Genomic DNA, 27,580 nt, shown 5'->3' with positions numbered 1-27,580 from the left:
TATTGCTAATGTGCTCCTTCTTGGTGTGTAAGTTTCATGTTTCAACAGACAGAATTCAGGTGAATTGGTTGAAATGAATTTTACTTAGAATTGACAGGTTGACTAAAGGATTTTCTTTGCTGCTAACTATATAGTAGAATACAGTTATTAGGACTGATCCTGAAGGTCCTTTAACTCCTGGAGTTGGAGCACTTTCTATGAGCCAGATGTTGTGCTTAATACTAGGTAACAAAGATGAATAACACTGTTTCTATACCAAGGTGCTCAGAGTGAAACATGGTAAATTAGCAAATTAATAATAATGGCATAATGTAATAAAAGCAGTGATAGTATATAGGGTGTTATAAAAAGAGAAGAGGGGCAGATAAGATTCAGCGTGTTTGTGTATGGGATGTGTGTCTTTATGGGTCTGAACAGTGTTAAAAGGCAGTATCTTTTCCATGGTTACAAATAGCACTCTGTGTCCAGCTATGACTTTGGATACAAGGGAATGGGGAAAGATAGATTGTACATTACAGTTTAGCTGTTTAAAAAGTTTTTATTGAGCTCCCACTATGTGCTAAGAAAAATCATCACCATGACTTAAAAAAGTGTATGTGATAGAGGTCATAGCTAAATAATACAAAAAAAAATGTTACTTATTTCAGTGTTTCAGGCTAACATATGATCCAAGTATTCAACAGATGGACTAGTCCAGTCAAACCTTTTTCCATTTACATTCTATACAAAATATAGTTGCAAATTTTTATTTAAACTGACTATATATTTTGAATACTTACTGTGGAAGCTCCCACAGGACCTTTCCAGCCATCTTCTGAATATGTATTTATATCACTTAAATATGTGAAAGAGAAATTATATTCTAGTCCCTGCTCATCCTGTGAAAATGATAATTTGCTGCTCTGGTTTTTAACATTTTTTAGAAATCCACAAGAAAGAGAGGGTTTTCCTCTGCTACAAATACTACTGCACTGTTTTCTTGGGCCTCTAAAAATGTTAATTTCCTTTAAAGAGCCCACACTATTTTATTCAGCATTTTATCTCCCTAATCCTCATGAAAGAAAACATAATATTGAGTTTCACTCAATATTGGCAGAAATTGCCAGAAATAATTTATTGAAATATTTCTTTCTTGAGGCGCCTGGGTGATTCAGTCAGTTAAGCGTCCAACTCTTGATTTCAGCTCAGTTTGTGCATTCAAGCCCCACATCAGGCTCTGTGCTGACAGTGTGTAGCCTGCTTGGGATTCTCTGTCTGCCCCTCTCCCTCTTGTGCCTTCTGTCTCTCTTTCAAAAATAAATAAATAAACATTTTTAAAAAAGAAATATTTCTTTCTAGTGCTTGAGTATGTTTTTAGTGCTAAAGCAGGTTATGCTCCAACTCTTTAATGGATAAATCCACTACATTAAAATGTAGCCAATTAGCTCCACCCCATTATTCTGTGCTCTGAAAGGTGACAGATAACCTGTTTCACTTCATTTTATTTCCTTCTCTCACTCTCACAAATATGTGTTATTTGGCCAGACCCTTCAGCAAAAAAGAAGTCAGTGCCATATAGTCAAAGGAGTGTTGATGAGGCTGGCACACTCTAGGTTAGAGAAGAAGTAGAGTGGAGTTAGGAGGCTTTGCTAAACTAAAGAGTCACAGTCTTGGGAATATCTAAAAATGTGATTATTTGGGATGAAACTATTACTTTTCCTTCTCTGGCTAATTGTAAATATCACCCTTTCAGGTGGCTGGTGAGAAATGGACGGACAAATGTGACTTGGGCTTTTATGCTGTCCTAGAATTATACAACTGAAAGGGATTTTTTAATTTGATTTCCAGTCTTCTCTCCATTCATCCCTCATTCATTTAAACATTTATTTAATGTCTTCTAGGTGCTAAACATTAGGACCATAGTCTGTATGCTGAAAGAGCTCACTCAGAATATACCTTCAAAATATACCTGTGTTTTATCTCCAGTAACAGAATTCTGTTTCATGAGGCAAACCAGTTCCATTGTTGAGCAACTCTGTCTGTTGATATCTTCCTTATATTAAACTGGAACCTGTGTCCCTGCAGCCTCCATCCAGTGGTTCTGCTTCTTTTTTTATGGTTTTAACCCTTTTCCTAAATGATTTCATGTTTCAGGACAATTACCATTTTTCTATTGACTGTCTTAAGCCTGGAGTTAGGAAGCAGATACCTGAGATCAGTAAATTTAAGTTTTGAATATTATGGATTATAGTTATTTGTCCTCTAGCTGGGGGAATTTTGTTTCTCATATCCTCCTTCTGGTCCTATACCTATATCTTTTTATGATTATTCACCATTTTAATTTCCTTCCCAGCCTTCCCTGCCCCTGACCATCTTTTAATGATCTTTCCATACCTCTGGGTACCTAGCTAAATATCTCCCTCTCCTTTTCCCAGGTGCTTAGGTGAGACAGGGTAGAGACCCATGGACCCAGTCTTCTGGAGAATTACCCAATTCTCAGTTGATAGAGAGGGAGGGGTACCCCAAGAATAAAAAAATAAACTTCAAATGTAGTTGACTAGTTAATTAGTTAATAACTTCAGTTAGGGAAACATCTATTGAATGCTCACTATGAGCTAGTCAGATGAATATAACCTGGTAATTTCATGTTATATAATTAATGAGAAAATTGAGGCAAGCACAAGATACTAGGGGAGCACAAATATGGGGGTGGGAGGCACAATGTTCAAGAATATTTGCAAGTAAAAGCTGTGTTTGCTTTATTCACCTCTGTAGCCCTAACACCTAATGTGGTACCTGGCCTGTACCAGCCACAAAATAAATATTTGTGAGTGAATATTTTTTTAAAAAGAAGGAGAGAGGGAGGGGTAGGAGGAAGAGGAAAAGGAATAAGTTGGGAGGGGAGGAAGAGGAGGAAGAAAGACTAGAAGAATTTATATCCAAATCAAATTACAAAGAATAAAGAACAGTCACCCAAATGAAGAAACATAGAAATAGAATTTCATTCAAAGGAAACAACATGGTCTGATGCAGTATATGCACAGAGATGAGTGCAGTTTGGTGTCTGTGCAAAATAAAGTGGAAGACAAAGATAAGAGATGAGGTGAAGGTGAATAGGACTTATAAGTCAAGTTGGGAACTTGAAATCTAGGCAGCCATAGAAGACTTTTAAGTATTTTTTAACATACACATTTTAGAGAAGAGCACTTTGGCTGCTGTGCAGAAGCTAGATGTAAGGGAAGCAGGACTGGAGGCAGAGAAATAAGTATGAATCTATTTTACTAGCACAGTTAAAGGATAATGAGATCCCAAACTAGAATATCATTGGTAAAAATAGAGAAGGATATGGATTCAGGAAGTGTTTTGGAGGGAAAATCAGTAGGACCAATGACTGATAGGATCTGTGGGAGAAGAGAAAAGGAAGAGATAAGAATGATACCTAGGTTTTTTGGTTTAAGTGATGGAAAAGATTCATTCAGTATTCATCCAATAAATTCTGGTTACATGCCTCTTTATGCCTGGTACTGGTCTAAGTGCCAGGAGTATAGCATTGAACAAAGCAAAGTCTTTCCATTAAGGAGCTTATACCTAACAAAATGAAATTGAACACAGATAATTGCCAAAAATCTGTATTTCAGTTTTTAAAACTTGGTGAGACAAGTATTTAGCTTGTCTGCCTGTGGTGCAATGCCACATACTGCTAGGGTCAATGCCATGTATTGCTGGAGGAGTCAATAGTATGTGGCATTGCACCACAGGCAGACAAGCTAAATAGTAGTCTGGTTCCTTCTGAACATTTCCATCTGAGTGCCCACTGCAGATTCACTCTGTACGAAATTGAACTTACCATATCTCCCCAGAAACCTATCTCCTCACCCATATTAATAATCATTGTCAACCCCAGCCAAAAACTGTTCATTCCAGTCACTGAGAGACCTGCTATTCTTTGAAACTGCACCAAATGAACTGATACCTCATGATTTTTATGACCCTTTCCTTTTGACTATTCAAATAGGGATATTTTTATGTCAGCATCAAATTTATTACCGTAATTTATTAGTTGAGAAATTTCTTGCTATCAGAGTTTATGTTCTACCCATTATCTTGATTTTACCCTTACTACCCTTTCCCACAACAAGGGAGGAGCAAGGGGTCTCTATTTCATTTTTATCCTCTCCCTCTATTGGTTCCTTCTCTTTATCCTAAAAACATGTTCAGGTCTTCCCTAAAAAAAAAAAAAAAATATTCCTTCAGGCTTTAATCTACACTGGATGACTATTTCTTCACCTTCTATTCACTTAACTGACTACAGTTTGGGTTTTTTTCTACCAGGTGATTTAAATTGAATTTATGAGTCAGATACTCATTTTTATAAGATGCTGTGCCATCTCTTTTCATTTTCACAGCAGCCTTTCTGGGTCAGTATTAGTCACATTCTATAGTGGGGGTGCAAAGACACTTGCCCAGTGTCATACAGAAAATAGTAGAGCCAGGTCTTTCAGTTATAAATTCAGGTTTCTTTCATGTGGTTTTTTGTCACAATACCTAACTAATAACTACCTAATAACTCTCTCTTCCTTGATTTTCTTCATACTGAACCTGTTTATAGTTCTTGTCTGCACTGAAATTTTCTCAGACCTTGCTTCTAAGATTTCTCTCTCACTTTCTATATTTTTTAATATAAAATTTATTGTCAAATTGGTTTCCATACAACACCCAGTGCTCATCCCAACAGGTGCCCTCCTCAATACCCATCACCCACACTCCCCTCCCTCCCACCCCCCATCAACCCTCAGTTTGTTCTCAGTTTTTAGGTCTCTTATGTTTTGGCTCCCTCCTTCTCTAACCTTTTTTTTTTTTTCTTCCCCTCCCCCATGGTCTTCTGTTAAGTTTCTCAGGATCCACATAAGAGTGAAAACATATGGTTATCTGTCTCTCTCTGTATGACTTATTTCACTTAGCATAACACTCTCCAGTTCTATCCACGTTGCTACAAAAGGCCATATTTCATTCTTCCTCATTGCCACGTAGTATTCCATTGTGTATATAAACCACAATTTCTTTATCCATTCATCAGTTGTTGGACATTTAGGCTCTTTCCATAATTTGGCTATTATCTAACTTTCTAATTTTTTTTTTAATTTTTTTTTCAACGTTTATTGATTTTTGGGACAGAGAGAGATAGAGCATGAACGGGGGAGGGTCAGAGAGAGAGAGAGGGAGACACAGAATCGGAAACAGGCTCCAGGCTCTGAGCCATCATGAGCCATCAGCCCAGAGCCTGACGCGGGGCTCGAACTCACGGACCGTGAGATCGTGACCTGGCTGAAGTCGGACGCTTAACCGACTGCGCCACCCAGGCGCCCCAACTAACTTTCTAATTTTTGACAGCTAATTTCTTCATCTCTTGTACTGTTTTTCCTTCTTCACCAATTGAAATAAGTATATATATGTTTACATATTTATATATCATAATTTTATATATATATCTATAAATATACATATATATTTAATTTTTTAATGTTTTATTTATTTTTGAGAGAGAGGGAGACAGAGTTGCAAGTAGGGGAGGGGCAGAGAAAGAGGGAGACTCAGAATCTGAAGCAGGTTCCAAGCTCAAGCTGTCAGCACAGTTCCCACTGCTACTGCTCAAGTATAGGCTCTCAAGTCCTCTCACTTGGAACTTTGAAATAAGTTTTTCTTCTCACATCTCCAAATCAAAGCTGCCATATGCCAACATACTGCCCTAAACACACGTGCACATACACACAGAGCCATCAGAGGTGTTCCCTTGAGCAGTCCTCTGCCTAAAAACCTTTTGTAGTTCTTCTGTTGCCATCAAAGTAAGTCCAAATACCAATGCCAGTTTAAGGACTGCTGCAACGTAGTTCCATTGAAAATTTTTGCCCTTAGTGCTAGTCCATATTCTTCTCCCATATGTGGGGTTGATGATTCAGTTTGCTTTCCTGAATTCTTTATTGATTTTCTAAATATCCAATTCCTTGCTTGAATTTTTTCTCTGCCTAGAGTACAACTTCCTCCCTACCAGTCTTCCATTACATACTCTGTACAACATTGATATCTCTTTTAAAAGTATGGGTTAATCCTGAGAAACTTAACAGAAACCCATGGGGGAGGGGAAGGAAAAAAAAAAAGAGGTTAGAGTGGAAGAGAGCCAAAGCATAAGAGACTGTTAAAAACTGAGAACAAACTGAGGGTTGATGGGGGGTGGGAGGGAGGGAGGGAGGGTGGGTGATGGGTATTGAGGAGGGCACCTTTGGGGATGAGCACTGGGTGTTGTATGGAAACCAATTTGACAATAAACTTCATATATTGAAAAAAAAAAAAAAAGTATGGGTTAAAATTACCACTTGTGTGAAGCCTTGCACAGTCTTCTTCACTGGTGCTAGAGTAACTCTTTTATTAGCCCACAGCCTTTGCTTGTACTTTTCTTATATCTCTTATCACACTGAAAAGGACACATCTGCAACTAAATTATATCTTTGTACAAGTAGTTGCTGAAAGGAACATCTGCTTCAGTTATAAGCTTGCCTTAGTGCCAAGTATATATAAGTCTAAATTTTGTCTCAAAGTTTGGTTCTTTCTCCTCTAGGAAGTTTGCTCTGATTTTTCTCATTACCAGTGTATTAAATGCTCTCCTCTGAACCTTACCTGTCATAACGCTTATCATTAGATATTATAATTATCTGTATATATTATATAGTGTTCCATAAAAGAATATAGACTACCTTGCATACAGGTTCAGGCAGTGTGGCATTTACTAGGGCTTTGTAAATGTTTTTAAATAATAATGGGAATAAATGAATGCCAATAAACAGCCAAAATAGAATCACAAATTTTTTTTAGCTGCTTTTCAAATTCTGAATAAATAACTTCTCTGGATTCAAAGAATTTTAAGGCTGCCATGACTGAACCAAGAGATTATGTATTCTCATCAGCAAACATTAATGAAAAAAAGATTGTTTATCTCATTTTTAGAAAAAGCTTTTCCTAACCTGTTAGATGACTGATAAGAAAATGTGAAGAGATTGGGAGTTCCTTATACATAATTAAGTAGCTCATTCTTGCACATACTTCAATAATTCATATTTGAAATATACTTTTTTCAACAAAATTGGCTTTTTAGATAACTCCCTTTGAAGATGTTGTCGTTGTAGGATTTTGCTTTCTGGGTCTTAAGAGATTTGGGAATTCTACACTTTATGAAGACAAAATGAATAATGGGTTAGTTACATAGGCACAAAATTAAAATCACTATCTTAGTACGATGTAAAGTCCTGTTTTTAGGGAAAGGGGCTATTATTTGAAAACTGGATTAGGAGAAGAAGTTTAGATGTAGGGGAGTGAGTAAGGTAAAAGGAGTAAGGAAAAAAATGGTATGTAGAACAATCCTTTTCTTTTTACTCTCTGTGTCCTGCAACCCTTCTTCTTAACCTGATGCCTCTTAAAAGGAAAGATGAATGTTAGGCAAGACTAAGTGAAAGCTAAGGTGAGAGCTTAGCTGATAAGAGAATGTGTGGTTTGTCATACCAGACCTTTGTTTCTTTCCCCTAGTCTATCCTGATGGGACTGTAGTGTACCTTTTAGATCCTGAGCCTTTACTTGTTTAAGACTGAGCCTCAAAGTTCAGGGAACTTCGTGCTCCAGATATTTGCCAGACTGAAACATAGCGGGGGAATTCAGACACAGTAATGGTCCTAGTAAATGTGTTGTTTTGTAAAGGATGCTCTCTCACCACTTTGAAATGAGAAGGGGTTTTTGAATTTTGAGGCTATTGAATTGCTGAAATCCGGAGGAGATCTTGGCCCTACAAAGCAAAACACTCAAGTAGGATTAGAATCCTAAGTAGAACCAAGGTGTCTGTGAGAAATAGTAATTTGGTCAAAATAGCAGATAGACTGCTTAGGATAAGGACCATTCATTTTTACTCATGCAGTAAGTATTTGTTCATTATCTTCTCTATTCAGGCCATTGGGAAGTCTGTCGTTCAGATAAGAGGGAAAAATGTTACAATTCTGGGGATCAATGCTTGGTTATGCCCAAGAAGGAAATGCTAAGCCGAGTCAAATGTAAATATCTTGGCTTTCTTATTTGGAGCTGTTAGACTTGCTGGATCAGTTATTTTAAAAAATTGTTTCATAGTGTTCTGAGATCCTTTGGAGGTACCCCAGCTATCAAAGGGATATGAGAAAGAAAAGGCCAATGCCAGGAGCCTTAGGCTCCCCCATTGCCTTCTCCCCTGCATCAGCCAGAGTGGCCTTACTTTTGTATATGGTATGCATTGTAATTTTACATAATATTTTGCCTTGGGGCCAGGGGAAAGAGGTAAAACATTGATAAGAAAGATCTTTAAAATCCCTTCTAGCTTTAAAAATCTATGATTTTATAACTGTCTAAACTCTAACATCCCTCTAGCCAAGTTTTATGAGTCTTTGATTCTTAGTTTCCCTTGATGCTTTCCTGGCAAATATTTATCTCTAAGTTAGGCTCTTCTGCATAGACCAGAATCAACTAGTTTCCCCATTTTCATAGTTTAAGTGCATAGTACCATATTTTAAAAAGATAGAAATTTCATTCATTAAATAGTCTTTATAGATTCTATTTACTGAACCTAGTATAGACAGGCATTTAGCCAGATACCTTGCTGGGACCCTCTTCTCATTCAACGCATAAATATTTGTCAGTATTCACAGTTTGGGTGTTTTAGATCTCAGTATTTTTGAAATTCTGTTCTTACCTAGAGATTAGCAGCCTAGTGCATTTTTTTGAAGCTGATGTTTTTAATTGTAATACTTTAAATCTCAACGGATGTTGCTGAAAACAAAATAAACAGCATATTTATCGGTGCCCAACATGTAGTAAATGAACATTTACTGAATCATACATCTCATATTTAATAGCCTATACTTTACAAAAAGCTTTCATATATAGTGTTATTTCATGTTATCTCTAATAACACTGAGGAAGGTGTACCATTTTTCACTAATGAGAAATTTGAGAACCACTGCAGTAAGAAAGTGGCAGTTTGAAATAGAGATTACTGTGAGCTTTTTAAAAGACTCATATAGCTTGCTTTGTGTCTGACTTCTCTGTACCCATCTCCTCATTTATTGAGCAAATATTTATTGAACACTTACTTGTGTACTATGTGCTGGGGATAAAACAGACAAAAATCCCTGTCTTCATTCAGTTTGTAAGCATCCTTCATTTTCCCTCAGGTTCCAACCTTTAGTATAGGGGTATCACAGCAAGTTTAGAAATATGTAAGCCTTAAAATGAAAAATATTAAGATTTCCTCTAGCAAATGGCTTCCTATTTAATAAAACTATTGTAATACTAATGTTCTATTGTAGTTATATAACTTATGTTTTGGAATTTTATTTCCTAAAGTCAATTTAAAGCTAATCAGGACTTTTCTCAAATAGCAAAGCACCGATGTTCATATGGTTAGTGATAGTGATGGAGATGACTTTGAAGATGCTTCCGAATTTGGGGTGGATGATGGAGAAGTATTCGGCATGGCATCATCTGCCCTGAGAAAATCTCCAATGAGTGAGTATTAATAGCTCTTTGGGTCCAACGTTATAATTCTACTCTCTACTGCAGAAACTTAGGAAGAACAATGAACTTAAAAATTTCTTACTGACTTTCCAGGTTTACAGGGAGAAAATTTAGCAAGTAGGCACATTATTCATTAGAACCAGAGCCTCTTGAATTTTTATTTTATTAACCTCAACATTTCCCAATGCTTCAGTAAAATTCATTAAAAATGTAAAGGAATGTATAGATTTGTTTCATGTGTATAATTAGTTATGAGTCTGTCTCTTTACTTTAAATCTAGAGCCTGATAAACAAATAGCTATACTTCTGTGACTTGACTTGTTTCCCCACATCTTATTGGAGGTATCAGTTTTGAGAGTAGTATTGCTTTTCCATTCACCGGTATCACCTTTCGAAGGAAAGAAAAGTAAACTAAATGGGACATCTCCTTTTCTTTCACTCTACAAAATATATACTATAGAATCACAAGTGCTACTATATGCAAAATTACCATTAAAATAAATCCTTAAATGGCTCATTTACTCAGTGAAATTAGGTAATTCCCTTGAGCAGAAATAGATGTGATATTTACTTAAAATTGACCATCTTCCTTATAAATAAGGTTTTTAAGAAACTCGAGATCCTTTTTATATAATTTAATTACAAGATACCATTTTAAGACAACATTAAAATCCTAATGATGACTGGCACATATTTGAAATACTTAAGATCGTGTCAGTTGGTTTTCCAAAATTTATGAACTTGGAATTTTTTTAAGGTTTGATGAAATCTTCTAATGTATGTCCAGTTAAAATGTCTCCTCAGATATATCACAAAAGCTAAAATTTAATTTTATTTCCTCTTTATTGATTAAATATATTTCTTATATGTGGGATTAGATGTTATGTGGTTTGTTTTTTGTGTCTATTTGTTTTGTTTTTTGGTTTTTGTTTTTTCTTTTGTTTGTTTTTTAGTGCCAGAAAACGCAGAAAATGAAGGAGATGCCTTATTACAATTTACAGCAGAGTTTTCTTCAAGGTAGGGTTAGGACATTAAATATATAAAATTGATGTTTTTTTAATGCTACTGTGATTTTTCTGGAGCAGTTTTAATCACAGATTGTCTTTAATTTTTCTGTGAAGTATTCAAAGTATGTGTTTCACTAGTAAGCCACTTATGCCACTTCAGAGATGCATTCATGTTATCTCTATATAGAAGCAAAATAAGTGGATTACAAAATGTGGATCAAATTAATATATTGACTATATTCCCAAAAGGACTATATTATAGAATACTAATTTTTAGTATATCATAGGATAAACAAATATATCCTTTAAAATAGTATTAAATTTAAAAATAATTTTAAAATTTTAAATATAAGTGAATTTTTCTTTTAATTTTTGTTTTGGAACTGTTTAACATTTCTTCTTTTAAGAGTCTACTATAAAATGTTTTATATGCATTTGAGATTCTTATAAGGTGTTTAAGTAAAGAAGATTTGAATATTTAACCCTAACTTTTGTTTAAATGATGTTTCTCTCTAGTTCTGTTTTCCAATGTAATATAATTTGGAAAATTTGCAAGATACAATTTTTTTCCCTCTCTGTTGGACTTCCGGAATAAGTTAACTAAAATGGAAAGTTAAGGCTTCTGTAAGGGAAATCTTATGAAAGTGGATAACCAAGAATCACTACTTATAAATGCCATGGTTTTGTAGCATTTATTAAATCCATTTGCTAGATGTAGTTAAAATTCCAGTATTCTGATATAATCAGTATAGGCCAAAAAAATTTCTAAGAACTAGTGAAGCCTTTAAAGAAATGTTTTAATGTTTGATCTGTACTTAAGAGATACTAGTCCCAACATTTACTTAGAAGATGCTGATTAGACTTGTGAAACTTTGAGGTAAATTTGAAATGTATTTTAATTAATAGACATAATTTTTCCTATAGATATGGTGACTGCCATCCTGTATTTTTTATTGGCTCATTAGAAGCTGCTTTTCAAGAGGCCTTCTATGTGAAAGCCCGAGATGTAAGTGCAATCTTAAATGTTTTCTGATTAAAAACGCATCTCCTATAGGTTTACCACCAGGCCTCAGGCAATGCTTAATGTTTTCTATGTTTTTCAGATTGAAGACTTGATTTTGTTTGTGGTTCATCTACCATCCTAGTCATCACCAAGATGCCCATTTCAGAGGGGCAATAGTATAATAGGGTATTGCTGCCTCATGTAGATGGCTTTGTCAAGCTCTGAAACAGGAGGTTTTTTCGGGGGGGGGGGGGAGGGGCAGGGGGCGGTGGACATGCTTAGAAGGGACCAGGCTACCTGTGTATGTTCTTTTCAGTTACATGATTGACAGGTTCTTGCTAAAAGAGGTTTCTTTCGGTCATTTCCCAAAATGACCATCTAATAAAACATATCTAATAACTGCAATATTTTTTTCTCAAAAGTCACTTTAGACACAAAAATATAGAAATGGGCTTTGTGATGTTGAAATCAGGTAGACTGACATTTATAACAAGAATTCAGAAAGTACAGTGCAGCAAGAATATTCTATACACTCTATATGTTGATACAGCAGTGAAGACCTCAGTAATCTGGCTCCTACCTGTCTGCACGGCTTCAACTCTTCCTGTTCCCTGCCTTACAATTAATAAATTTAGTAATAATGTTCCATTTGTGTTTCCCCATAATCTTGCTCTTTGTTCATGCTTCTCTGCTGTAAGGAATGCCTTCATTCTGCCTTTACCTGGTTGACTCCTACTCTTCCTCTAAGACTTAGTTGTTCCTGACTCTTCCACTGTTGTCACTATTCCACCTCCTCCTTTAGTACTTTGTAAGGAAACCCTTTGCTCTTTTTATTGTTACATTTAACACATTGCTTACAATTATTCTCTGTATATGTCTTCTCAAAAGACTTTTTCTTTTTTGGCAGTGACTGTGTACCTACATCCCTATACATAGTAAATACTTTATATATTTACTGAATGAAGGAAAAAAAGAGAATGGAAGGAAGAAATAGTGTAGAGTGGAGGAAAAGTTACTAGAATTAAAGAGGGCAAGAAGTGTTGAGACTAGAGTGTAAGAATTCCTCCGAAATTCCTGAAATTCCTGTTCTGACCTAAGGAAAATTTCATCTTAAACAAATTTTTTAAATGGACAATAATTAGTGATCAAACTTAGAGCAATCAATGATAGTTGAATGAAGTGGATTAAGAAACAGAAACTGTTCTTTACCTAAACTAAGAATAGTGGACTAGCCCATTATAAAGGCTTTTTTAAACATCTATTTTTTAACCATTACATTTATATTAAATGGATGTTATTTTCAAGAAATAAATATTTACAATAAAATATATTTGTAATAATAATTACAGTAGTATTAATATATTTGTAATATTTACGTGTTTATTGTTTCCATAAATACAGATTTATGGAAAATACTGAAAAGCAAAAAGGAAATATTCTAACATAGATGAACAGTTTTACGATTCATATTCTTTCCATTTTTTAATATATTTTAATGAGTCATTTTGCATGTATTTAATATTATTGCGTCATGTTATAATCCTGTTAAAATAGCTTATTTTCACCTTTTAACAACATGATCGTTTGCTTAATTATTTTATAGTATTTTAACTCATTATTAAAATAATTCTTAATACAGAAAAAGTAAAAAGAATAGTACAATAAACATCCAAATCTCTTATACTTAGATTTAATAATTAACAAATGTTGCCATATTTGCTTCTTCCATATATAGACATCCCAAAGTTTCAATGCAGATATAAGCCTTAGTAAACTTCATTCTTTTTTTAATGTTTATCTTTGAGAGAGACAGAGAGACAAAGAGAGACAGAGTGCGAGCAGGGGAGGGGCAGAGAGAGAGGGAGACACAGAATCTGAAGCAGGCTCCAGGCTCTAAGCTGTCAGCACAGAGCCTGACTCAGGGCTCAGACCCACGAACAGTGAGATCATGACTTGAGCCAAAGTTGGATGCTCAACCAACTGAGCCACCCAGGTGCCCCAGCCTTAATAACTTCAAAAGTTTAACTGCCAAACATTTATAAAAGAGCAGCATTTGAAATGTAATCATTCACATTTTTATACTTGTTTACTTTTGTGATTTTGATAAATTTTTATGATAAATTTTTGTTTCAGTTCTTCTCTGAAAATGGCAAGCATTATTAGAACAGAAAATAAATGTAAAATTTATTATTCAAAATATACAAAAACAAACAAATATAAAGAATTTGAACTTTCATATGATTTTTTTTAAGTTTGTGGCAGTTAAATTTTTGAAATAATGAAAACTTAAACTGCGTGATACCCTTGTATATTCATTACTTTTGGTTAAACCATTTTAAAGTATATTACAGATATCATATCTTATGCCTAAAAAATCTATATATATTTTCCAAAAAATAATTATATTCTCCTATATAATCACAATACCATTATCACATATAACAATTAACAGTAATTTCCTAATATCATCTAATATCCAGTGAACATTCAGACTTCACTAGCTGTTCCCAAAATGTCTTTTTAACTTTTTTTTTTTTTTTATCACAATCTACTCAAGGATCACAAAATATATTTGGTTGTTGGATTTCTTAAATTCCTTTTAAACAAGCACCCTCTCCTCCCCAGTCCTGTTTCCTCCCCCTCCCTCCCCTCAATAACATTTGCTTTGTGAAGAAATCATGCTAGATGACTTACAGACTGTTCCAAATTCTGGATTTGTATAATTGCTTCCTTGTGATATTATTTAACTTGTTCCTCTATCCCTGTATTTCCTGAGAAATGGATATCAGGTCTAAAAGCTTTGTCAGATTCAGATCAAACTTTTCTTGCAAGAATGCTTTGTAAGTAATGCTGAATACTTTATTAAAACAGGAATCTAATAGGTTATAGAGTCTCTGATTGTATGGCCATGTTACTGTATTTAAACAATCACTTATTATTGGACCTAAATATGGTTGAAAGTAGTTGAAGTAACTGGAAAATGTTAGGGCCTTTTGTAACTTAAACTATAGCTCCCCAAATAGCCATAAATATACAGTACAAAATGGACAAAAGAACTTGTTCTAAATGTCTTATATAATAAACTGGCATTTGGATTTATTCAGACTGATTATCCAGGGGAACACAACTCTTGCTTATTAACTTCTGGATATGTCTAATGAAACTATTGATTGTTTGCTTTTGACTAGTGTCGGTGTTTTAACAAATGAAAATCATTGGGATGATTTTCATTTGTTAAAGCAAATTTCACATTCGTGAAATTAAATGTTTTGCCTCATATTAGATTCATAGCAAAATCCACTGACCTCTTTGGACTCCTAAACTGTCTTTATCTTTTCCCCCTCATCCAACACTTTCTGTCCTCATTTCTCTTTTACAAGTTAAAGAACAACTGTTTACACATTGTTATTACATTACTGTAAACTTACGTAAAATTTATCCACATAATGGATAATTTATTCAGAATTAAATCTAAGCAGATACATTTATTATGGTCATCAGCCAAGTTATATATATCTACTTTTAATTAAAGAGAACAGGGTCCACATAGAAATAATACTGTTACTACAGATTTATATGGTGCTGTATGATTTATAGAACATCTTTCCTATACGTATCTCATTTGAACCCCACAACAAACCAGTGAGATAGGGGCATATAATGTCAACATTCCCATTGTAAAGATGAGCAGGCTCAGAAACACAATACAGTTTAACCAAAGCCCATCAGTAGTAAGTACTGGAGGCCAAATAAGAGCTCAGGTTCCAACACAGGTAAGTGTGATTTACACCATACCACTATATTTCAAAGTTCATCTCTCCTTTTCAGATTTCACATTTGAGACTTAAAACAAATCTTTTTCAATATTATTTTATAAAACTTGTGAATGAAACATTTTTAAGAAAACAGTTGGCCGATGTTCACATATTTTAAAAGCAAGTGTGACAGATACTGTGGCATTCTTACTAAATTTCTTTCATCTTAAATATCACATGTTTAATTTAAACTGTGGGAGGCACATTAATTTTACCAGGGCAACAGATGAGCCTCAAGCACCAGCATTCTTTACTTGAAGTGAGAAATTGAGTTCCAAGAGTAAATAAAAACAAGATTGAAGGTTTAAATCCTCTGCTAGGCTTTTTGAACTTATATACTCATTAAATGTTTATTGGAGTGGTGGGATTACAAAGGATTTGGGGAGCTTCATCAACTGGTATATAGTTAATCACTAAGTAAAACACTACATTTGATAAAGTGTTTCTCACGATGCCACATTCAATCCATCTTAATGAAAACTGCTCAAACTGATTTCATTTGAGAGTACTTGATGAAGAGAGTGCCCATGGTTCTTTCTGCCTTTTTCATGAGAAATTTAAAACACCGTCCAAAGCAGAGCTCCAACTTTAGTAAAATAGGTATTGTAAGTTCTTGTGTTTAAGTATGTTGTGACAGAGACAGACTTCTGGCAACAGGTTCATCAGTTTTATGACCTCCTCCTATGCCCTTAACTGTTAGAGATGTTCATGCACTTGAGGGCCATAAATATTTATCACATGCCTACTAAGGACCTGGACTATAGAGCTTTCCTGCCCTTGAGATGCTCGCAGTTTAATGGGGAGGATAATATAAACATCCATATAGTATAATATGCTATAGAAGCAAAGAGGAGAGGTATTTCATCTACCTTAGAAAGTTTAGGGAGATTTCTTGAGGTACATCTGACCTGAATCTTATAAGATAAGCAATACTTAGCCAAATAACAAAATTCTAAACAGAATAAAAGGTCAAAAGCAAAGGCAAGAAGATTAAAATTAGGGAATTACAACCAAAAAATTAAGACCAGGAGAAAAAAATGCAAGACAGTTGGATTACAGGGCATGAGGCTGGGAAGATCAGCAGGGGCCATGGCATGGAAGGGGCTGTGATTCCTTGTTATTACCTGGCATTTAAAAGATATTTATTGAATGAAGCTTATATTATCTTTAGATAAGTGAGAGCCAATGGTTAATCACCTTAATTAAGGTTGCAGAAGAGTTACCACTGGCCACACCACAATTTCCTAGGAGTTTTTTTCTTTTTTTTAATATTTATCTTTTTTTTTTTATTTTTACAAAGCCTTCACAAAAGCTGTCGTATCAAGAATTGTAATAGCAGCACCAGTTGTGTGTCAGCTGCTTAAGATTTTTTTTCTATTTAATGAAGATTTTTTTTTAATACGAAATTTATTGTCAAATTGGTTTCCCTACAACACCCAGTGCTCATCCCAACAAATGCCCTCCTCAATACCCATCACCCACCCTCCCCTCCCTCCCACTCCCCATCAACCTTCAGTTTGTTCTCAGTTTTTAGGGGTCTCTTATGTTTTGCCTCCCTCCCTCTCTAACCTTTTTTTTTTCTTCCCCTCCCTAATGGTCTTCTATTAAGTTTCTCAGGATCCACGTAAGAGTGAAAACATATGGTATCTGTCTTTCTCTGTATGACTTAGTTCACTTAGCATAACACTCTCCACTTCCATCCACGTTGCTACAAAAGGCCACTTTCAACAATACCCAAATTATGGAAAGAGCCTAAATGTCCATCAACTGATGAATGGAGAAACTGTGGTTTATATACACAATGTTTATCTTTTTTTGAGAGAGAGAGACAGAGCGCAAGTAGGGAAGGGGCAGAGAGAGAGGGAGACACAGAATCCGAAGCAGGCTCCAGGCTCTGAGCTGTCAGCACAGAGCACAACAAAGGGCTCGAACTCTTGAACCAGGAGATCATACCCTGATCCAAAATCAAGAGTCAGATGCTTAACTGACTGAGCCACCCAGGCGCCCCTCCCTAGGAGTTTCCTAAAGATGGTTCTTTTTCTCCTTATTGCCTCCCTACCTCTTATTCCTGCTACCTCTGAATTCTGTACAAAAAAAAAGTGCCCTAGAGAGTGATTAAACATTTGTAATAACTAAAAACCAACAGCAATAAAAATCTCAGTGCCACAGTTTATCTCCCACATGAAGGGTTGTTCATTTCCTAGCATCCCCTTGGGAGACTGGGCTTTGATATCAGTAATCCTGTTACACCTCCTTAGATCTTGACTTCAGACCCGGTGCTGTTTCCAAATATTACACATAATTTAAGGAAACCAATGCTCAATTCTTAATTTCCCACTTAGTAATTCTGTGGCCCTAAACAAGTAATCAGCTTGTTTCTTACTTGGGGAAGAAAACCAAAAGGGAGATGATGATACAGTTTTTTTGAGGATTAAATAGGACGCTATCCTTAAATGCACCCAGCACTATGGCTAAAGTGGTGTGAAGCAATTTGGGACAAATTTGAAATGTTTGTAAAATAACAAAACTGATTTATTCATACAATTTATGAACTAATTCTAAGAATAATTCCAGAAATGAATTTTGAGAACCCCTATATAAGTGTTTACAGCACTAAAATAACTGCTTTGCTTTAACAATGTTTGTTATCAAGATTTATTACTTTACTTTAAAAAAATCAGCCTATTTTAAAGTAATGCTGTTTCCACTTCATGTTTAAAAATGTAAATACCATCACTGATCAATATTTTTCAAGAAAAATAATTTCTTCACAAATCTGAAGCTACAGCCATAGTTGGTGAGTTTCTATCCCTCCATTATCCAGAAAAAATAGGCAAACAAACTTATTTGTGGTTTAGAAAATATGCTCAGTCTCTTCATTTTGTCTTTGTTTCCTTTTCAATTTAAATTCCTTAAAGTCAGGCATTGTCTTTAGAGTAATTTTCTATGACAGCTATGACAGCATCCTGCACATGTGTGAGATAAGAACTATGATGCTAATATAACTTTGCTACGTATGTTTTCATTGTTGTAAAGAAAAAAAAGAAAGAAAATAATACAGGTACATTTAAAGTAGAAAACAAGTAACCACATAATTCCAAACCTGAATATAATTACTATTAAGTGTTATTTTACTATTAAATGTGTGGTTGTTGGTTTGTTTGGTTTTTTTTTTGAAAGAGAGACAGAACAAAAGCTGGGGAGAGGGGCAGAGGGAGAGGGAGAGGGAGAGGGAGAGAATCTTAAGCAGTCTCCACGCTTAGTGAGTAGCCTGAGTCAGGGCTTGATCCCACAACCCTGGGATCATGACCTGAGCTGAAACCAAGAGTCAGATGTTCAACCAATTCAGCCACCCTGGCGCCCCTTAAATGTGATTTTTTTTAAATCTTCAAATATGTATATCAGAAAACATGTTGATATGTTTTACATAAATGAAACCATACTAAATACGCTGTTCTGTAATTAGATGTTTCCACTAAATATCTTCCATAATATAAGAAATACAGATTAAAACTACACTAATACATCATTTTCACATATCATAATAGCAAAATTTTTTCTGCATATATACCTAAGCATAGAGAAATAAGATAAATACAAGGATATTTATTACAGCATTGTTTATAATAGCAAATAATTCAAAATATCTTAAATTTCATTCATACAGTGGAATACTATGTGACCATTAAAAACAGTGAAGTCACTTTATATATATTGATGTGGAATGATGTTCAAGATACTTTGTAAAGGGGAAAAAGTGAGATGTATAACTGTATAGTATATCTCCTTTTGTGCTATGAAGATTATGTGTGTACATAGATAGACTATTAAAACACACACACATACACACCAACCCCCTACTATGACTTTAACCATCCTGGGTCTCAAATATATGTAATATGGCACACCTGGCATTTCAGATAGATGTACATTTCAGTACTACAAATCCCAGTAGGCTATCCTCTCTGGGTTAAATAGACTGGACTACAAGCTAATAGTGAAGGCTCTCCCTGACCTTTGCATGATGTCTTCTTTTGCCTTCATGCCTACTTGGCCTTCTGAAAACAGGGTCCTCTCCTCTCTTCTCACTAACCAGGTGTACAAGACGGAGCTTTCTAAAGGACTAGTTAGGTCATTCACATTAGGCCAGTGTTAGTTACAGTCCCTTAAAGTATAATTCAGGGCCCACTGGAGTCTGTGAGAGTCTTTCTGATGGGCCACAAACTAATCCATAAATGGATATCTTTTCTTTAGATCAGTGTGGAGCCTGCTTGGGATTTTCTGTCACCCTCTCTGCCCCTCCCCCCACTCACACGTTCACTCTCTGGCTCTCTCTCTCTCTCACACACAAAATAAATCAAATTAAAAAAAAAAGAATTACCATATGCTTAGCCTTAGCTTATTTTTATAATTTACATTGTTCTACTGTGAAATCTGCCAGATAGTACTTGACAGTAGTAAAAAGTTAACTGAACATGTTTACTCACAAATCATTAGAATTCCTGTGATTTTTCAGCAAGAATGCATTGTTATCAATATACTTTAAAAAGTACTGTTAATTTATCTTTAATTCTTTATTGCTGTTTCCCCCACCCCCTGGAATGTGGAAATGATGTGATGGATAAGCTATGGGTTCTTCTTCTCAGTGGTCTAAAAGTGGGAAAAGAAGTATTTGTGTACCATTGCCTTTCAAACTGTGTACTTCACATTCATTCACATTCGTATTATTCTGCCTGCTTAACAGACCACAGGTTAACTAGGGGTAGTGTTATTCCTCTCAGAAGAGAAGATGATAAAATCCTGCCTGCACTTTTATGAGGCTGCTTTTTCAGTCGTTGGTACTGCTTCTAGGTGTTCACCTGGAAAACCAGCGAGATGAGATCTTTGCTCTGGCCTGCAACTGCCTACTTTTCTTGCCTCCATACTCCCTCTCACAACCTCCCGAAAGAACTCACCTGCCTCTCTACAGTTTGTGATAATAGCCAATCACTTGAGCTTCTAATTTCCTTATTTGTAAAAACTTCAGTCACATGGTGGCCTTCCTCAGAAATACTTTATGACTTGAATATTACACTCTGAACATTGAAAACTGATAAAGCTTTGTCCCAGTTAACGTTGGTCAGCTTTTTTATGAAGAGAGTTTGATTTTACTTTAGGCTTTTTTCTTGGTTTAACTGTGACTTTCATATGAGAATTCTCCCTGCATGAGGCTCAAATACATTTATGTTCTCAAGATTTCAGAGTGCTATCCCAAGATCTGCTTCAGGAAGTGAGAGTAAAAAGACACCATCTTGGCATCACCTCACCTTCAATATCTGGCTGTTTCCTTTTGGAACCTCTCCAACTGGTTGCTGATTGGTGGTCCCTGAACTCACCTTTGGGAACCAAAAATACAAAGTGTCATGACTTTTTCCACAAATCAATCTACACTGATTCTTCACTCTTTAAAAGTTATTAGCTTGGAGTTCTTTGAACATATCAGGCTACTAACATTACTGGACCTTTTACCAAACTTTTCTCTTTGCTTTTTCTTCTTTTTATTCTTATTTTCCTTACTACCACCCAAATTTCAAATTTAGCTCAGGTATTCCCTTTATAACGAAGTAGCCAATCAAAGTTTATGCTTAAACCCTAGGACTGCCTCTGTTATAGGGCTCATAGTACCACTCCCATCTAGACAGAGTGTTGAACTTCTGACCTCCAGAGCTATATGGTACCCAAAGCACAAAAAAGTGAAGTAGCTTTCCCAAGGTCACATAACCGGGAGGTGACAAAGCAGGAATTTGAATCAAATGGCATGGCTTCATGCTGTCCGGCCTCTGTTCTCACCTGTACTTATCTTGAGTTTCAGTTGGATGCTGGGCTGGATCTACGAACATTCATATACAGGGATAGGATTATAGAAGTAGGCAGTGACTGGAACAATCCTAATTGGACCCTAGATTTAAAACAGTAAATAAAACAGCTACAAAGGACATTTTGAGGTTGTCGGGGAAATTTGAATATGGACACTATATACTCGATGAAATTGTAACAATATTAAATGTCTAGAGTGTGATAAAAATATGGTCATGTAAGGGAATGACCTGGTTTCTCAGGAGACAGACACTGAAGTATTTAGGGTGGATGTGTCAAGATGTGTGTAGCTAAACAGTATAGTTTACTAAACAGCAACTTTGAATGTTTCAGGGAAGGAAGCATACAATGAATGATAGAGCAAATATGGCAAAATGTTAATAATTGATAAATCTAAGTGAAGGATTAGTGTTTATTGTTGTGTCAGGTCTTTGTATCAATAAACCATTCCCAGACTTAAAACCAAAAAAAGGGGGCGCCTGGGTGGCGCAGTCGGTTGAGCGTCCGACTTCAGCCAGGTCACGATCTCACGGTCCGCGAGTTCGAGCCCCACATCAGGCTCTGGGCTGATGGCTCAGAGCCTGGAGCCTGTTTCCGAGATTCTGTGTCTCCCTCTCTCTCTGCTCCTCCCCCGTTCATGCTCTGTCTCTCTCTGTCCCAAAAATGAATAAACGTTGAAAAAAAAAAAAAACCGAAAAAAGTAACAGTGATGGTGATTCTTAATGGTGATGAAAATCATGATAGAAAAGAAGGAAACAAAGTCAGGTCCCAATATATATAAAGGAAATTATTTTATTTTTAATGTGTTTTAATTCTTACACTGAAAAATCTATGAACTACCATTTATAAAAATTATAGCAACTTTAAAATTACTAAATACACAGACTGGACTTTCTGGTACTCAAAAAGAAACTAGAAAACTTCCCTTTGAGTCCATCAGCAAATATTTTCTGAGTGTCTGCTCAATGCCTGGCTTATTTTGAAACATAGCCAGTTCATTTCTTCCAGGTCTAATGTTCTATGGTTCTGTAATGCTAAGTGTCTAAATACAATAGTTCCTGTAACTCAAGGCCACATCACATTGGTTGCTGTCAGCCTGGCATTTTCCTAAGCATCAACTTAGTACCTTAGCTCTTGGATTTTACTTTATTTTATTTTTTTAAACGTTTATTCATTTTTGAGAGACAGAGAGCAAGTGGGGGAGGAGCAGAGAGAGAGACACAGAATCTGAAACAGCCCCAGGCTCTGAGCTGTCAGCACAGAGCCTGATGTGGGGCTCGAACCCACAGACTGCGAGATCATGACCTGAGCTGAAGTTGGCCGCTTAACTGACTGAGCCACCCAGGCACCCCAGCTCTTGGATTTTAATGTGAAGATTAGTGAGGCCCTGAAGGCAGGGACACAATTTAGCATATAAACACTATTACTAGTAGGAGAAATAGAGGAGCTTCATAATCTTTAATACATTTTCTTGGCTATCATTTCTTTTGAAATTGCTTTCAAATCCTTTATTTTACTTGAATAATTCTGGAATCTTCATCTTAACAACTACATTTCATTCAGCACTTACTTTGGGCCAGATGTTGTGAATAGGTACTATACCCACTTTATCCACAGTCCTTGGAATAAACACCCATCTTGCTCCATGGTCACACAGATGGTAAGTGCAAAATTGGATTTAGCACAGAGCTCTTTTACCTTTACACTGTTACCAAAACCTAGATCACAAAGAGGGAGTCTGAGGAGAGTGTAGCTGGTCTGCTTGCCTTTGTCACCCAGACTTACACCCTCTGTGCCAAATTAGAAATACAAATAAAATGTAGTTTCTTTAATGTCCCATTTTTATCACTTATCTTATGGTACTGCAATTAAATTTTTGCTTCCCTATACACTGACAACCCCCCCCCCCAACTCTTTGAAGACAAGGGAACTTTGTTTTATTCATCTTTATATTCTCAATGCCTAACACATAGGCACTCCGTAAATGTTATTGAACTGAATTATTAATGGACCAAAGGGAAAAATGGTTATAGTTATGGAAAACAAAACATTTTCTCATGCTTTTTCAATGTACTAGATGCCCTTTCTTCACAAAAGCAGTTTTCTGATACGCTGAACCCAGTTCTCACTGTTTGGACCTGTGTTTAATTGAGCTCAATAAAATAATCAGAAATCTGTGTCTGGGGCTTATTTAGCTGTGCCTATAATTTAATCAAAGATTTATATAGTCCATATTCAGTAGCATTTGCATATTATTAAGAGTTTTCTGTTTTACTAAGTATTTCTGTCAAAATAGCAGAAGAAAAAATTTTTGTTGAAAGCATATTATGTTAGAAAGATCATTTTAAGATTATTCAGTTTCCCCTTTCAAAGCTACTATGGGCGTTCCACACCCCCCCCCCCCCCCGAACTCCCAGCCTGAAGATTCTCTTCTGATTACTCTTTTTATCATCTCCTTTCTCACAGTTTAGAGCTTAAAGTGAGAATTTTTTTTAAGTGTGTTTTCCTGGCATCTCATGTTTAACAGTGTCAGGGGTTTGTGTCCCTGGAACGAAAACTGTTTCTCCAGAGCCTTTTTTCTCTCAGCTTCCAGTGAAAAGAGGGGCGAGGCGAGCCAGTCGCTTACCACAAAGCAATGCCACCACAAAGGAAAGATTAAGGGTTTAGAGAGAGGTCAATGTGGGTTTTTCTCTAACTAAACACTTTCCTAAAGTTTCCTTGTGGAAAAATAATGAAGTCATCTCAGAGTTTTTAAAGAATTTTTATTTCTTTTTCACCGTCTGCATTCGCTTGTCTTCTCAGCATGGATGTTTAATCTTCCTAGGCTTTGTGAATTGGCCCAAATGAATAAGTAGTGAGCTGTCTCTCTAGGAGCTAGAGGCTTATTCTAAGGGCCTAATCACTGAGTAAACACATCTTTGCCCTCCCTCTCACAACTGCGATATAATAGTCGAGATTCTAGCACAGTAACCTGGATATTGCAGGGACCAATGCTTTGAAATGCAGAGTGGTTGATCCTCCAAAACAGACAGTGCCTGATCTTCGCCTGCCTCTTTCTTCTTTTTTAAATTAAATATTGCCAAAGAGATGCTGTTTTATTGCTTGATATTGTGCATTAGTGCCCTGGATTTCCAAGTTTAGTTTCAGTCAACACTGTCGGCTGCACTTATAGGGAACTCTGCATGTTGGGTTTCTTAGTAGCCTCTTCGGCACATGTGTGTTTGGTTTGGAAGAGCATTTAAATTAAATCAGTGAGATAGCAATGTAAATCGCTAATCTCTTTCTCAAAGTCTAAATGTTCCATTGCAGCATTCTTGAGAGAAATGGGCGTTTTAAAGATTTAGCCATTGCCATTGTTTGGTTAGAAATATGCTGATTTAAAAGTGGACAGCTCTCTTGTTCCCAGTGTCTCATTAAATGTAGTTGCTGAGATACGATCAAGCAGAATTAGAGGTTGACATCCCTCTGTCTATTCAGCTAGAGAGCTCCTAAGAAGAGGAGTTCTGAATTTGTTAGTGCTGCCAGGTTCATGTTCCTTTTCCTAAAGCAGATTTCTAGATTCTTTTGCTGAAAGTGGTTTGGCATTGCTGCTGCCATTTGGTATCTTTTTTTGCCAGCGGTTTGATAATCAGCATTCAAGTTTCTTTCATCAAACATGCTGAGACCCATGCTAGCTGTAGGGATGCAAAGACAGAAAGAGACCCAGTCCTCACCCTTGAGAGACTTTGTCTAGAGGGGAAACTGGTAAACAATGATAATACCAATGGGAAGAGATAGAGGCCCAGAAAAGGAAGCTGTTAGCTCTGCCTGAGGGAATCAGGGAAGGTTTCATAGAGGCATTTGCTTTGAGCCTTAAAGGATGAGTAGGAATTTACCAGATAAGTATCTCTCCCAACTGTGAATCTGATTACAAACTTCCTAGAAACCAGCTACTGTTACCTGCAGACACCAACATGGATGAAGAAACCCAGAGTCTGTCTTGTTGACCATTTTATCACCACTGCTTCCTACTAGTCCTGACACAGTATTTCACCAAATGCTTGTTGAGTGAATGATTAAATGAGTTGACCCATGGAAACAGCTACTATTGGAGTAACTGAGCTACTTATACTCAGGAATTCTGTCCTTATTCCCATTACACGTTGTCTCTGAGGCCCAGGAAGCACTGATGTATGAGCAGGGGCCAATCTGGCATCTTCATATTCTACGAGCACTCCAAGCCTTGACTACAGTGTGGTTGATTTTCCTGCTACTGCTGTAGTGCCAAAGAAAGAATACTAGGCTTAGAGTCCATCAATTTGGCTTCCAGTCCCAGATGTACTACTTACTTACTAGTTGTGGTAGAATTTAGGACAAGTCTTCTTTCTAAACCTCAGTTTTCTTATCTGCTAATAAACTTAAGAATACTATTTTACAGGTATATTCTGGTGATTAAAGTAGGTAAAGGGTGTGTAACTAATAGTGCCTCCTATTCATAGTAGATGCTTTTGGAATCTTAATCTACCTATGTACCTCTGGTTACCCTCATCTAGTACAAAATTTACCTTTGGAGGAAATATTTTAATACATTATTATTATTGTTATTATTATCATCATCATTTGGATTATTGCATAGGATAATTCCAAGCTTCAAATATCAATATCCTTTCATCAGTATGAGCCTTACATTTCTCTGTAAATGTCCTCCCTTTTTTTGGAATCCCACACAGCAAGTTTTTCTTTTTTATCATCACATCCTTATTTAATATGAAGGGAGAAGACCCTAAGCTTCCTTAAAATTTTCCTTTGCCAGAATTTCACAGATTGGTTTGCATATTGTGTTTACCATAATTTTTTTTTCCATATCATGGCAAGTGACTGTTTTTAAACTCAGCTCTTCTACAATGTAGCACCAAGAATTAGTCAATAACAATTTAGGCTCTTTAATCATCATCGCAGGGGGATGTTGTTAAAGCTGACATGTTGCAAATTATGTTGCTCAATTTCAGTTTTTAGTTTCAGTTATTTTATTAACTATCCATCTATGACAGAGGACGCTTTTAAGAGAACAAATGTCATTTCTTGATAGCAAGTTTTATCAAGCAAAGGGGAAAGAATAATTCACCATATGAGAAACCACAGCGGACATTTTCTGAAATATAGACTAGAGAGAATTCATGTGAACTACTTTCTACCATCTTTCCAGGGGCAATTAGATGTTACATGCTCTTACATAAAGACTTTAATATGAGAACACATTAAGGGCTTTGAAATTACTTGTGGAAGTAAAACATAACTTCATTTCAGACCTTTTCCCTTCAAGTAGAAGAGACTTCTCAGAGTTAAGATTAAAAAACAAAAAAATACGTAAGAGACTTTGGGAATCAATCTTAATCCATATTTTTTCTCTGTACGTAGTTGGATAGTTCAAAATTAATTTTCCTTTTATAAAGCATGTTTTAATATGAAGAATTGTAAATCCGTTTTATTTAAAGAAAATGCAATTCTATTGCATATTCTGCTACAGATAGGCTTGCACATGTTAACAGGGGTCTGTGACAGTCTATAAAACAATATAATCATCCTAGACTCTTTAGAGTATAAGGAAGCAAAATTTATTCATATTAGTGAATGCTTTAGGAACTCTTAAGTGTCAGGTGCTCTTTTAGGTAGTAGCATTTAATTTTCGTCTTTGCTGTTTATATTGACAGATTATGCCTTTCCAAAATTCAAGAAATCTTATGTTAGTGAATTTTTTAATTCATCTGTCTTTTCTCCTCTTTTCAGAGAAAGCTTCTTGCTATCTACCTCCACCATGATGAAAGTGTATTAACCAACGTGTTCTGCTCACAAATGCTTTGTGCTGAATCTATTGTCTCTTATCTGAGTCAAAACTTTATAACCTGGGCTTGGGATCTGACAAAGGACGCCAACAGAGCAAGGTAATACTGTTGTTACAAGTGGGGCTTCTATTTTTTAAAAAAGTTACTGTATTTGGTTTCTTATCATCATAAACATTTTCATCCTCAGCATTAAATTCTCTACCATTACATTTAATTAGATAAAAGGTATTTGTTGTAGCTAATGTATGCAGTTATTTACAATTGTGAAAATATACCTCAATTTATAAAAGGTTTCTAAATCCAAGAGTAACCTGAAAACCAAAACCAAAATACCAAATTGTTTTTCATCTTTTTGCAGTAAAACTGGTACAGTACATTTCCACCTACTGGATATGCTTAGGTTCTCATATGTTGTTGAATATTTAGAGAAAATCTATTTTTAATAATGTTCAGAAAAAGCAGAGCAAGTCTAACATAAAATCTTAGTAGTAAGTTTATTTTTTAATAATTCCAGTG

General features: G+C 35.7%; 1 protein-coding gene across 3 annotated transcripts in view; it reads left to right on the top strand.

Moving 5' to 3' along the window:
* FAF1 (Fas associated factor 1) overlaps positions 1-27,580 on the top strand; it is a 518,332-nt gene that overhangs the window by 349,583 nt on the left and 141,169 nt on the right. For all 3 annotated transcript variants that reach the window (XM_045477316.1, XM_045477318.1, XM_045477317.1), the window contains 4 exons: positions 9,426-9,552; positions 10,515-10,578; positions 11,493-11,574; positions 27,009-27,163. In XM_045477316.1, the coding sequence (XP_045333272.1) occupies positions 9,426-9,552; positions 10,515-10,578; positions 11,493-11,574; positions 27,009-27,163 (428 nt within the window). The remainder of the gene's footprint in view (positions 1-9,425; positions 9,553-10,514; positions 10,579-11,492; positions 11,575-27,008; positions 27,164-27,580) is intronic.

The sequence above is a fragment of the Leopardus geoffroyi genome, chromosome C1 (assembly GCF_018350155.1).
Source record: "Leopardus geoffroyi isolate Oge1 chromosome C1, O.geoffroyi_Oge1_pat1.0, whole genome shotgun sequence".
Taxonomy (NCBI): domain Eukaryota; kingdom Metazoa; phylum Chordata; class Mammalia; order Carnivora; family Felidae; genus Leopardus; species Leopardus geoffroyi.
Note: the sequence above shows the minus strand (reverse complement) of the source record. Positions and strands in the feature narration are given on the sequence as shown.